We start from the raw sequence: 14,455 nt of genomic DNA, 5'->3' as shown, positions 1-14,455 counted from the left end.
TACCAAATGGAAACCGCATTGTTTTGTCATCCATAACCATACTGCAGTGTGCTGTGGGCATGCTATTGATGAACTAAGAATGTACATTTAAAATAAGGGTTAGTAGCACTACTATTCTTTGATAACAAAGACAGTATTTTCTTACTGAATATATCAATATATTTTTTAAGGATGGAAGCAGTAAGACTGACTTACCTTACATAGGCCATTAATTTCTACTAATGTAAACAAAACCCTGAAAGAAATAAAAACTCGAATGTCCAAACAATGAGTTTTATCCATCTTTTTAAAGGGGGAATATACATTAAACACTGACATAATGCAATAATCCAAGGCATTTTTACTCTTATGAGAACTACACATTCCCTACATTTTTGTCAATGCCCATCTTTCAGGAAAAGCAGAGTTAATACTGCTTGACAATACCCAATGACACTGTACACCTGTCAAGATGACGTGGCTGTTTCTTTTTAATTTAGGAAGCATTGTTCATTGCCATTAACCTAACAATGAAAGTTTCTTCAAATACTGTGCAATATGTATCGATATGCATTTGAATTTTTTACAGAACTTCAAGCAATAGCTAGACTTGATACCTACTCCTATGAAATAGGACTGTTTTCAGCGAGCTACGTGAAGACTGCAGCGATTTTTATCCAGCTTTGTAACAAAAGCTCTACCAAGCTACCGCAAATTGCCTCAAAGCCTCCTGACAGCCTCTGAAGTGCTGAACACCAAGTCAGAGCACCGAGGAGCTGCGTGGGGAAGGAGCAATACGTACAAGCAACCGCGTCGCGCTGCTTTGCCTCTGCGGCTACAGTGGATGGAGCACGCTAATTTTGGTTCTGGCTGCCGGACACCGCTGCTCCCGTCACGTCTCCCATCCAAACCCGTCAAACGAGGCACGGCTGAAGCCAAAACGCGGCGCTGCCCTGCAAGCAACAAGGGCGAGGAGCAGCCTTGCCGGGGAGGCTGGGGCGGAAAGGAGCTCAGCGCGCCGGGATCCGGCCCGGGCTGCCGGCGGGCAGGCGCTGCGCAGCCGGGGGAAAGGGCCGGCCGTGCCCGCCCGGGCCAGCCCAGCGCGGACGGGCCCCGACCCTCTCCGCGCCCCGCGGGGGCCGCCCGCGGCCACCCGCCGCTCCCGGGGCCCCGCAGCCGGGGAGAGCGGGTCCCGGCAGCCCCGTTCCGCCCTGCTCGCCCCGCCGGCCGGCAGCCGGGGCACGCCGGCGCCTTTCCCCGTTCCGCGCTCCCCGCCCGGCCCCGGGACCGACCGGGAATCGCTCCTCGCGCCGTCCGCGCCGCCCACCGCCCGCGCGCGCACGCGCGGCCGCAGCCCCCGCGCGCACCTGCCCCCCCCCGGCCGCCGCCACGCGACACCGGGGCCGCGCGGGGCGGCGGGAGCGCGCGCGGCCCGGCGGGGCTCTCCCCGCCCCCGGGGGGGAGCGCACGTGACGCGCCCCGCCCCGGAGGTGCCGCGACGCGACTTTGTTTGGGAGAGTCCCGTGCGCGCGCGTGTCCGCGCGGCGGCCGGGCGGGAGCCGCACGGGGAGCCGGCTGTGCCCCCGCCGCCGCCCCGGGGCCCCGGAGCGGAAGGGACGGGAGCGGGGAGGGAGGGAGGGACAGCTGTGGCTCCGCCAAGCGGCGCTGCCGCCGTCGCCGCCGGGCAGCGGCCGCCCCGCCCCTGGTCCCGCCCCCGGCGTGTCCCACCCCCGCGGGCCCTGCCCCCTCCCCTCCTGCCGCCGCCGCCGCTGCTGCCAGCGCAGCCTGAACTGAAGCGAACTCCGGAGCGAACTGAGGAGAAGTGAGGAGGCGGCGGCGAGGCTGAGACTCGGCAGCTACAGGCGGCGGCGGCGGCAGCAGCAGCGGCGGCGGGAGGGCGGGCGGGCGGGAGGCGGAGAGGAGGAGGAGGAGGAGGAGGACACACGCCAGGCGCAGCGCGGCGGCAACAACAGCAGCAGCGGCGGCAACAGCGGGGAGACACCGGCGGCGGCTCCTCGGAAGCGGCAGCCGCGCCAGCAGCGCCCGCCCGCCCCGCGCGTCCCCTCCGTCCCTCCCCCGCCGCGGAGACAGGGGGCAGCGCCGAGAGGAGAACCGGGCTCAGCGTGTGTGTGCGCGGGAGGAGGAGGAGGAGGAGGAGGGGGGACACACCGAGGACTGCGCCGGCCGAGGGCGCACGGAGCAGGGAAGCGGCGGCGGCACCGAGAGGCGGCGGCGGGTCCTTGTGCCCAGAGAGGAGGGCGCAGCCCGCACGGGGGTTTCTACCGAGTTTCCTCTTTTTTTTTCTTTTTTTTTTTTTTTTTTTTTTTCGGTCCCTGGGACTCAGCGGCGGGTCTGCGTTTGTCTCCGGATTTGAATCCTCCTCCTTCTCCTCCTTCCTCGGGGAAGCTCCCCTCCCCGCCCCCTCCCCTCCCCCACCGCCTCCCTGCCCGCCCGGATCCAGCCGGGCGCCCCGTGCCGCGGTCGCGTTGCTCGGCAGAGCTGCTGCGGGCGCTCGCCGTCTCTGCGCGGGCTTGGAATATGGTTGGGGAAATGGAAACCAAGGAGAAGCCGAAGCCGAGCCCCGATTACCTGATGCAGCTGATGAACGACAAGAAGCTGATGAGCAGCCTCCCCAACTTCTGCGGGATCTTCAACCACCTCGAGAGGCTGCTGGACGAAGGTAAAGGCGCTCACCCGGCCGCCCCCTCCCCCGCCCCGTCGCCCTGCCCTGCCTCCCCCGGCTCGGGGATCCCGCTCGGCCCCCCGGCCCGGCCCGGGCGGGCGGCGGGGGCGGCCCGGGGCCTGTTCCGCTCTCTCCGCTGCTCCCCGCACGCTCCCGGCCCCGGCCGGGGAGCCGAAAACAAAGGGGAAGTGCGGGCTCTCCCCGCCCTGGCCGCCGTCGCGCGGTGCCGGAGGACTCGGGGAGCGAGTGGGAGGGGAGAGGCAGCCCCGGCCGCGCCGGTTCCCGATCCCCCCGGAGGGTTTTCCCCCTTATTTTTCTTTTTTTCTATTTTTTTTTTTTTCTTTTTACCCTTTTCCGCACTATCTCCTTAAACCGGGGGAAGGGTAACTACAGCACGGAGGGGAGGGAGCGAGGAGAGGAGCTGAGGAATGCGCTCTGGGGGAAGGCAGGGAGGAGGGGAAAGGCTGGCTGGCGGCTGGCGCTCCCCTCCCTCCATCCCTCCCTGCCGCGGCGGCGGGGGACACGGGGGTCCTGCCGGCGCCCTCGGAGCGCTCCGCGGCCCGGCCCCAGGGCCCCGCCGGGGGGGCGGGGGGTGTTTGGTTTCGAGATTTGGCTGTTCTGGAAGCTGCTTGGGCTTGAATGACTAAGGCGGAGGGGGGCTGAGCTCGCTCTTCAGCTCCAGAGCTACCCCACCCCGAACTGGCCACAAACTAATTACGATTTTCCTATATCGCAAGGGAAGCTAGCAAATTCTTCACTCAGCTCTCTTTACCTTTTAAAGAAACTTAACTTGAAAGACTCCTACGTGTGACTTTAGTGAAGGGGGAGAAACAAAAAGGATTACGAAATTGCCTGGTCTGCTCCTGCCAAACGTCCACCCCAGCCCCGCACCCGCTCCTGGCACGGCGCGGGGCCCACCCCACACCCCCAATTTTCCCCCTAATAACTTTGTTTAAGGTTAAGATTTCACAAATAATCACGTTTTAGCAATTACAAAGAAAAGTACGACCTGGGAACTTCCTGTGTCCCGTACGTTTTCCCACTACAGTAACAGACCCATTGTGTATCAAAAATTAGGTGAAACACTTGTTTTGAGTATTATAAATTCGCCTTGGACTCGGGTTCACAGGTTTGCTTTTCTTGTCGTAGGCATTTCCTTTCCTATGACTTTAAACCTAGGCTTTCTGGAGAGTTAGACCTGTTTGTTTAATCGTATTTGGTAGCTTTGTAGAATATGATATGCCCATAAATTATTTATACAGTTTCAACTTGTTGGGATTCTTAGTATGAAGTACTGTTTTTCGAGATTTTGAGTTCGGGTTCTTGTTTGCGGATGTATTCTTCCTCGCTAAAAGAAGTTTGGGAAGTTGTTGACCTCGGAACATGAAAGAACTGGTTATATTTGGTAGAAGAACTCCCCGCCCTCTGCCAAGACTGTAAAAATGAGATAGCGATTGTAGTACGACACAAAAATAGCATGTCGAGAAAATGCTACCTTCTGAAGTAAATGATAGAGGAGTTTAAAAAAAACCCAAACACACTGAAATATGGATTGTGGGAAGCATTATAATCGGAGAGTCTATTTTTATTTTCAAGACACTTGGAGGAGTTTGATTTTACATTGGAGCAAATGTGGACGTGAAAAGCAAAACTATTTCGAACTTATGTTCTTGGTCACCACAGTGAACAACCTCTTCAGAATAGTTAGATTTACAATACGCTTCGAGAGGAAACTTGACCGAGAAGACTCCTTTACGGCACAAATGAGCCTTCCAGAGGCTTGATAACGGATTCTTAAATTCCTGAATCTCTTCAACATCATGTATTTGGCCAGAGGAGGCCTGAAGCTGTTTCTTTATTTTCAGAGAACAAAAGGAAGAAAAACATTTCCCGATGTGAACAGGACACTGAAAAAGGAATTCCTAAAACACTTGTATCTTGTCTTGTATTTTGAAATACTGAAAACTCTGGAAGTCTGTTCGCAAAGTATTGGAGATCCAAAATGAGGGCTCTCGAGACTCTTACTGACAAAGTTTAAGGACTGTGTCGGAACTGTTCTTCAATCTCTTCTTCAAAAGAAAAGCAAATAAAATGCAATCTGTGTTCCTAAATGGTCCCTGGAAGAAGTCTGCTATCCCTTTAAGCTTTTCTGCTTTTCCTGTTTACGTTGGCAATTGGGTGGAAGTATTGTGGAGGCAGAAAACTTTTTGGAATGTTGAAAAAAAAGTTTCATGCAAATCTAGTAAATTGCTTCAAGACTTCAGAATTTGAACACTAAGGGGCGCCAGTTATTTTTTTTTCTGAGGCTTGAGTCTGCAAGCACTACTGTTGAGTTGGGCAGTAAATTTATCAAATCTGGCAGAAGACGCCAAAGAATGCCAAAATACTTGTGGATTTGTGCAGGTATCTGTGTTTGCATGGACCTCCACGTATTGTATGCTTACAGGCAGTATTACATAGATGGAAGAGGCAGTAGCAGTGAACAGCTGAGAAGCTGGAACAACTGTTTCCCTGTAAAACACCTATCCTGGTTCCCAGTGAGGGGCTGTGTTAAATGTCTTGAGCTGTATGCTTCACTGACACCCTCCAGCAGAAGGGTTTAGCAATAGCGAACTACAGGCTTGCTGGAAAAGTGTGCAGGATTTAATGTGCTTACTGAAGAGTGTATTATTTCATGGTTTCATCAGTTGTGTCCCGGCACCCTTGAGAATACCAAGTATTTGGGGCAAGTGCGTGTATATATAGGTATATATAATCTAAAAATAAAGTTACAGGGTTCACATTCCCTCTTTGCCCCCTCCACCCTGTAATTTGATTTACTTCTTCTAGTTTGTTGTTGTGTGCTTTAGGTAGGTGGAGTTTTATTTTTAAATTATAATACAACCATTTTCCTGAAGGTTTTGTTTATGCTTGAGAAGAATAATATTATGATCAACTATTGTCTTTTATTTTGTGTGCTGATCAAAATGAAGAAATAAAGTCACAACCCTAGGAATTCAAACAAATAAAAAGGTGGCATTGCTTTCCCTACTGGAATGTTAGGGTAGTTTCTTTTATTATTACTATTTATTTATTGTTACATACCAGCATTTAAAAACAAGAACTCAAGTGGGCTTCTGCTGTGATTACTTCTTGTAATTGTATGCAGCAAGAGATGGAAAGAGATCTGTGGGTTTAGGTGAACAGTACATCTAATCTGGTTAGGTTACAGAATGTACATCTGCTTTTGGGGGGCCATTTCTATTCTGCATGTATAATCCAAAGCATGTTTTCCTTTCTGAACTCAATCCTACTTTTTGATCTTGGATAATTTTAGTGTTTAACTGAGTAAATAAGTCTCTGTCTTGCAGCATTTCGTTTTTGAAGATTAGCTTAAATGTAAGAACTGTATTGACGAAACTTTTTTTTTTTAAGAACTACTTTCATAAAATATGAAAGTTACAGTTTTGTTTAGGTTACAGTTATTTTTCCATATGTGTTCTTTTAACTTGTGTGTAAATAAGGCTTCTGTGGATTAACAAGGATGTTTAAAGAGCACATCATAATAACTAGGAAGCTGAATTGTTTTTATCAGACTAGTGCAAACCTGTGGGAAGAGAGGGCTTTTCCTGAATGTGGAATAGGCTGTATTTCCTGTAATTGTTTGCACCATCAAATGTGACCTGATTTCTTTTTTTTTTTTTTCTTTGCTTAAGCTTTTGAGATACTGACTTTCATGATGTTAAGTTAGATTTTTTTTTTGACAACTTGTGTATTTTAATGCTCCCCTTTGTGGACAGTGAAAGGAGTTGTACCTGTTTTCTTGCACTATTTTTAAAAACTGAATTGGCCATTTCAAACTCTTCAGTAGCATGCTGACAGATTGAAATTAATGAGGTACTTCAGTTGTATTCTTTCAGCAGACTATGAACTAATGTGCCTGAACTATTAACTGAGATCTGAGTAGTCTAATTTTTAAATTTACATGTTGTTTTCTGTTACCTGTAAGTGCTTAAACTCTTGCGCCTGATCGAAATGTGCACAGATCAGACCTGTGGTCTGAACTGTTTTCATAAAGAGATTGAAGCAGACTTTTATCAAGAATTTATTTATCCTTGTTAATCTGTACCTCAAAAATGTATGTCTTCCCTTCAAAATTGTGTTGAAGGTGACTTAAAAGCATGTCTACCTTTAAAAGGAAAGTAAACCATGCATCTAGCTATTTGAAATCTAATTTTGTCTCAAATAGCCTGCCTCTTTCTGTCTGCCAGGTATAACAGCTAGTGTAAAAACATCCAAATATGCAATAGGAGGATAAATTTTTTGTGACTGTTTCTCTCTCTGTTTAGTTTTCTCACTGAGAAAAGTGCGTGTGAACTTGGAGAGCTTAGTGCCCAAGAGTGCAGTTTTTGTGTCAGTCTGGTTGTATTAGCCAAAAGGTCTGCATGAAGTCGGGTGAAGAACTGTGTTCTGGTGTTGTAAATGAGTTCTCCCTGGGAAGTTATCTAGTTACTTTTGTACATGACCTTATTGTTTGTGATTATGTAAATGTAGCCTGTGCTTAGCTGGGCTTTTGCTGACTTGTCAGATTGATGGAGGGGCACTGGCCACATTAGCATGTCAGTTTTTTCAGTTGTTTCAGATCTAGCAATAGACCCCCACTAATTCATTAAAAAATCTGCTTCTTGATGTAATATCCAGGGATGAATATTCTTTGGGATAAAGGCCTTACGAAGGGTGTTTGCCGAGAGAGTCTCAGACTAATTTTTAAACTTGGTGTATTCATATTAAAATTGTCAAAGCAGCATGCCACAAGAGCATTGAGTATTGTTTGTGTGCTGTTTATCATTAGTACTCTTTTGAATTTGGTTCTTCAATTATCTCTTAAAACTTAATGATCTGAGGTGTTTGTCTGATTTATGAATGTGTTGTAATAACAAGGTTGCTGTGCTTCTAGAGCTTGTATTCAGAAACCTTGTAAGAGCTATTTTGAGGTGTGGGTGTTTGGTTATTTTTTGGCGCAGGGGAGGGAGCGGCTTTAATGCCTTGGCACAGCCTCTTATAATGCCAAACCGAAAGCTCCATTGCACTTAAGAAACAGTGTGGCTGTTTTTTTGGCTGGTGGAAAAATATTTAGAACGGCAACAGTTCAGTTCTTTTTAAAATATGTAATTTTTGAAGCTGTATCTGCAGCATTTATAGGATTGCAGTCACCTGGCATGTAACTAAAAAAGGGTATTTTTTAACTGATACAAGTTTTAAGTTAGTAGAATGGTTATTTTAAGCTCATGCTTTGAAAGTGGTTTGTTCACTGTTGCTTACCAATAATTGATTGTTAAAATACCTGTCTTCGGATTTTTCTTTTTTTTTTAAGTAAGAGTAACCACAGTTGACTTAGTTCTATACAGGAGCAGCTGACTTTTTAAACTGAGAGAGGCCTGTTTGAATGTATTATTTTTGTTTAGTGCAACTTGTTCATTAAGGATGGAATTGAGTTGCATTTTCCTCCTCTGAAATTGAACACAGTCATTTCTAAAATAACTGGTGTTGTATAAAAACATATCCCTTGCTATGGTTAGAAATAACTGACCAAGGGCAGATTAGATCACGGAGTGGCACACAGCACTTTTGTGACACACAAGGAGAGGAACTGGAGGTGTATTGGTGAATATTATAGTAAAATGGGAAAAAAAAAAAAACCCTAAACCAACCACCACCAACTGAGAAAAACTCAGCTGATTTTAAGAGAACACTTAAAATGTTCTGATGATGGAAATGAAGTTCCTGTGAATCAACAGACAGAAGGAAGTTGCTGATGTTCCATTAGTGCTGTGGTGTGAAGAGAAGGCTAGACATGAAATGGATGGTCACTTTTGTGGGTTAGTAATGTTTTTGACCAAGTTATCTGTTTCATTCTTAGATTAAAACTTCTTTTCCTCTGAGTGCACTGTACAATGCCAAGTCAGGAATGGGACGCTTACAACGATTTGAATAGTTTAGACTTTGTTAGAAGAGCAAGTATGTTTGAATTGTCTTAAATTACCGTCTGTAACCATAAAGTGTTCTCCCTTTTTGAGAATGCACACTGATTCAGGTATCTTATTAATTAGATGTATTATTAGATGCTGATCTGGTGTATTTCTGTGGCTGATGGGATAGACCTGTGTTAACATTAATTACCAGACTGTCCTGACAGCTCAGGCTGATTGAAATACAGCAGGAGTCTGCCATGGAAACTGATGGTTTATATTTGACTGCTTACATGGAATGTTGAGGGGCGGGAGAGGGGGAGACAGGGGAAAAGCCTTGCCAGGAAAGCTGTGAACTAATGAAATGCCCTCATTCACTGACCCTTATCTTTATTGAAACATAACTCACAACTTCTCATTCTGGCGGTGTGAGTTTTTCTGTATTGATTTTAGTCAGAATGTGGACTATGAAAATCTTCTGTTGATTTTGATATTTCATTGAAATTTAATAACCCAGTGCTAAGAAAACTAGTAGGAACAGTAAAACTGCTAGTGTTTTTAATCTCACTATGCAGTTAGTCAGGTAAATAGAAGTACCACACCAAGCTCATTCCATGGCTTGCTAGCAGGAGGATCTGTGTCTGGGAGAAACTTGGAAATTTCTGTTGAATCCTGAAACAGATAATAGGTGTCATGTTTGTAAGTCTGAATTATATACCTTTGCTTTCCTAAGGCAAAGTGTGGGGTTGCTGAAAGTTAGGCAAGATTACATTTTTACTTTTGAGTTCAGAAAATATCCTATATAACCTCGTACAATGCAGCTAAAGTAATGCCCAGGTTTGTGTTTCTTTTGGTTGTTTTTCTTGGAAACGTTTAATAGAAGTGGAGTTAGCTTTTTTAACAGCAGAGCTTAAATTTTTTTGAGACAATTTATGCATGAATGAACAAAACAACTGTGACAACATTGAAGAGAAATAATATCTGGCTTCATTAGCAGAACTGTCCCTCCACTGTGTTATTCTTGCTTCCATTAGAAAGTGTCTTTTGCACGCTAGCTGGGTGTCTGAGAACAACAAGACAGAGCAAGTTGGAGTTGTGTTCCTGAAACCTCTGTTGTCTGAGTTCGACACTAGAAGTTGCAGCTTTTTTGATCTCTGCAGTTATTAGTTAGTGGTTGGAATGAGTGTGCTAATGCTAGCAGCGTTTTTTATTTATTTTAGTCTCGTGGTTTGAAATAGTGAGTAGAAATTGAAAATACATTTTCAGTTACTTTTCATTTGAGAATTGATTTTTTTTATATACTTGGTGTCAAATAGTAAATTTTGTTTTTCAGTTCAGTGCAAAAAATCGTTCTCTTGAAGGGAAATAGCAGTAGGTAGCTATTGATGTTTTAATGTTTTTGGTGGTGCATAGTTGAGTAGCACCCTGGAAGTCAATTTTTTTAATTGCTTTTAAAAATATTTTTGACTGTTTTATAGCTGCACTTGAATACTTCTACTTTACTCTGGTCTGTAGTTGGAGGGATTTTCTGTGCTTCCAGCACAAGGGGTACCAGAGCAAGGTTTTGATACTTTGTACGATAATGACAGTGCTCCAGGAAACGCCCATGTGGGGAAATGCCCTTTTTAGAAGGGATAAACCATGGAGCCATTGGCGTGCTAACTCACTGAAACCTGCGGGTGTGAGTACGTGGAACAGTTAACACTGCAGTGGTGCACAACCTTACAGATGTTGGTGTTTCTCTAGGACTTGATGTCAAAAGTGAAACCATCACTTGGCATGACGAACAATTAAAATCTTATTACTTTGCTGGGAAGTTACTTCTAGGTAATCTAGGGAGTAATGCATCAGAGTGGCTGCTGATGTCAGAGCAGAGGCAGGGGAAGATAATACAGTATTTTATACTCTTATCTGGTGGATCAGTTTCTGGCTTAAAAGGTCAGCTGATATTCTGTACCAGTCAGGGATTTTTGAGTTGGTTTTTGTGTGGTGCTGGCTTTCTTTTGGGATGGATCAGAGCTGTGATCTCACTGCCGTGTGTGATCTCAGAGCAGCTGTGTTGGCACGGTGGCTGAGGTGGCTCGATACTGAAGATGCAGAGCAGTGCCTTGGGGAGGGAAGTGCATTTGCTTAAACATTTACTTAAAAGTCTGAAGCTCCTAATTGGTGTCAACTGATTGTGCATCTGGTCCATTCAGAATTTTAAGGATGTGCTTATTTGCAGACTAGCTGACACTAGATGGAAGTCAGATGTTGCTGAATTCTTTAAACCCTTTAGCTGTTGAAATAATGAACCTACGTGGGGTTTTTTCTAATTCCGATTAAAGAACTGATTGAGAAATCTCTGTAGCCATTAGTTGGTCAAAATATCCTTTCCTAGCTACAGTATATTTTTTTCATTAACGTGTAGGTGCCTGAAATTTTAAAAAATAAGCAACGAAATTGCTAGCACAAGTATTAACGCAACCCTGACGTTGTGCTTCATAAGTTTAAATGGCAGCTGAACTAAAACATTCAGCTCGTGTTGCATAATACTTCCATTTATTTATCAGACTTCGAAGCAGTAGCAAATCAGTTAATATTCTTCTCAATGCAGCTGAATCTAATAACCTCCAAGTAATTACATTAAGAGTTGATGCACAATTTTTAATTTTTAGGTGCAGAGCAGTCCAAATCCACTTCTCTTTGCAGTGATTGTCTTAAGTTTCTTTGCAGGAACAGGGAGGAGGAGGAGAACACCAGAAAAAAAAATCTGCCCCGATGCTGTTTGCGTTTGAACAGTGTTGCGGATCATACTGCTTTTAGTTAGTCTCAGTTTGTCTCAATTTGAAGGAGCATGAGCTGTGCCCCTCCGGCATAAAGCAACATGGACAATTTCTCAGAAAGTTGTCGCAGTCGTCAGTCCCCCGCCCAAACTTACAAAATAACTCTGCCTAAATGCTGCATGTACAATCTGTTGTCAGGCATGTTCCCGTAACAGTTGGTTTGTGTGTTAAAGTTGAAGGTTAAAATGCTGTAATAGGCCCAGCTGTCTTGTTTAAAGTGTGGTGTTTTCGCTGGGAAGATTGGCTGTGCAGTGAGAACGTGGTGTGTGTCAGACATCGGTAGAGACAAGTTGTTGATAGTTCTTTAATTGCTTAAGTATCTTATCATCTATAAAGATAAGGATAGTCAGAGAGGCTCATATACAGTCAGTTTACGAGGGAATTACTGCTGCTTTAAATCACTCGAGGCTTTTATGGAAATCTGATACTGCCTCTGAATCAACCTGAAGCAAGGCTTGTTGTGCACGCTCTTTTGTTCCCACTTTTCATGTAGTTATGTCAACTTTGTGCTCAAATAGACTTGAGCAAAATCTGAGCACGGATGATGTGCTAGGGATCAGAAATGAATTCTAACGAAGATTCTGTCGGTAGGATCGATTATGTATGTATTACAACATCTTTAGAGGAAGAACAATACTTTAGTATCTCAGGTATAAAATCAGTGACTGTAATTGTGTTTAGAAGGGAATTATATTTGGCTGTTCTAATCACATGTTTACAGAGATTTGAGTCATATTTTGAAATTTCTTGCTGTGGTTTTGTGTTCATTCTCTGGATAAATTTTATTTTTCTGACAAGACTAGCATAATCCCTTATGAAAAAAAAAAAAACAACCACAAACCACTAGAAAAAACATTACCTAAAGATCAAATCCATCTTGGAAGGGAGAAAAAGTGTAATTTGCTTTCTTGAGAAAAGCTTATTAAAGTTGTGAACTTCAAAAATTTTTTTAGAGGCCTGTGACATTTAAGATACATACTGACATTTTGAGGGGGAGGACGGGGAAAGCAACTTTGTCATCTTAATTATAGGGTTCATTGAGGTTAAATTGTATATGGATCAAAGTATTTCCAACTTCTGATAATTTGCGTGTAGCTTCCAGGGAAACAAGGGACCGTGTGGAAGCTGTGTCTATAGGTGATGGGGTGCATAAACTTAGTGCCTATTGATTTAGTAACTGTATGTTATTCATAACTATTCATGAGGAGTCACGTTGGTTCCAAATGGGAGGTTTAATGCACACTGGGGGCACTTGGTAGTGCTGAGTTTTAATACTGTTAAGTGTCTTGAGCAAGGTATTCTTGCGTCAGCCTCGGATTAGCATGGGATGAATAACAGAGCAATTCATCAGCCGGGCAGCTCGGAAGAGTGTCAGCAGGAAAGCTGACGATGATGAATGGGAGGGAGATGGATGCTGCGGTAGATGGCTGCCCCGGCTGTGCAGGGATGGCGGGCGCTGTTGAGGTGCGCGCTCAGGAACTGAGTGAGGAGGGACCGCTCGCCTGTGCTCGGCTGGACTGAAAAGAAACGCGTCCCGTCCACAATCCAAAAGGTTACTGAATTCAACAGCGCAGAATGACAGATGGACAACTGGCTTTTCATGCATTGAAAAAGATTTACATCAGTCTTTAGTACTGATAAACGTGAGTTATGGTTTGAAGACAGGCTTGTGGTCTTCTCTTGATCTTTGCAGTCTCAGCAACCTTACTTGGCTTCAAAAAATTGGATAAATTAACTTTGAGGCAGCTTTAGTTTATTCTGAACTTAGTTTCCCTTCAAGTTCTGTTTAGCGTTTCTAGATCTCACAGTTTTCAGTTACTTTGTTACTTCAACTACTGATTAGTTTCAGTTTTAATTTTTAATTTTTTCCCCTCAAGGATAAAGAGAGTAGTTGGGAATTTGAGGGGGGATTTTCTTCTATCAGCCTAATAGCATAACTAAGTGGTTTTTGTCATGTGCACAGGTCTTGCTAATCCCATTTAGTATGGTTTGTACTAGAATTGTTTTTGGCTGCTTTTTGTTAGGTCAAATTGTTGAACACTTGATACATGGAGAACACTTTAAAGTAATAATACTCAAGTTTTTTACTTTGTTGAGGCTCTTCATATGGATTTTTTTTTTGCCTGCTGGCTGACTTTAGGTTACTAAAGCTGTATGTACAGGCTTTCTGAGCCCTGAGCACAATTCAGTACTGAAATCTCTATCAAACATTTCAGTATGTTGTATAGCAGTCATAACTAGTATAGTGTAATGGTATATTACAGCATAAACTGCTGCACAGATTAAACTACATTTCTAGTACATTTTTCTGGATTGAGCATCTGAACTGCTGAAAGTTTTCAGCAGTCGTTAATAAATGTGTTAGTAAATAATCAGAAGTATATTGTAATGTCTCCTTCAAAATTTATTGTATGCACTTAAATTTCAGATAAAAGATGGGATACTAATAAAGCACTAACATTTAAGGAGCTTTTTTCTTAGTCTAGTCATGGGTGATTGGTTTCTCATAGGATGTAATATAGTTGAAAATACCTTATGCTGCTATAAACTTTTACCCACACCCTCCGCCCGTGGAAATTTGGGGTTTTTTTCCCTCCATGGAAAGTGAAGGAATAAATATTGCTAGGAATGAAAAGTGGATAATTTCTGTGCTGTGCAACTAATTAATGAAATTTAATGCCACAAATATGGGTACAATAGTATGCATCTATCAATATTAGTATAATGAAAAAATTAGAAAGGACACAGTACATTTTAAAAACACGTTACTCTATAAGTAACTGCAGAAATTTTACTATATGTTGGTTTTGAAACTGCTAAATTAAACAAATATTTTATGAAAGGAACAGAAAAATCATAGTATATTTTCTTGAGCTCTGAAGTGTCTTTTTGCTCAGAAACTGTTACTAATTTAAAAAACAACAGTGATTTACTTAGCCTTCAAGTTTTATGAGATTATACATTACACCTAAGAGAGATGGAGATACTTATATTGAAGTTAATCTTTGTACAATCTAATC

The 14,455-nt window shown here is 44.1% G+C and overlaps 1 protein-coding gene across 5 annotated transcripts in view; it reads left to right on the top strand.

Moving 5' to 3' along the window:
• Nucleotides 1–1,938: 1,938 nt before the first annotated feature.
• Nucleotides 1,939–14,455, top strand: part of QKI (QKI, KH domain containing RNA binding) — a 146,476-nt gene continuing 133,959 nt past the window's right edge. For all 5 annotated transcript variants that reach the window (XM_063390624.1, XM_063390623.1, XM_063390622.1 and 2 more), the window contains exon 1: nucleotides 1,939–2,659. In XM_063390624.1, the coding sequence (XP_063246694.1) occupies nucleotides 2,518–2,659 (142 nt within the window). In that variant the 5' untranslated portion in view covers nucleotides 1,939–2,517. The remainder of the gene's footprint in view (nucleotides 2,660–14,455) is intronic.

Source organism: Prinia subflava, chromosome 2, assembly GCF_021018805.1.
Source record: "Prinia subflava isolate CZ2003 ecotype Zambia chromosome 2, Cam_Psub_1.2, whole genome shotgun sequence".
In the NCBI taxonomy this organism is placed as follows: domain Eukaryota; kingdom Metazoa; phylum Chordata; class Aves; order Passeriformes; family Cisticolidae; genus Prinia; species Prinia subflava.
This window is presented reverse-complemented; position numbering and strand designations above follow the sequence as displayed.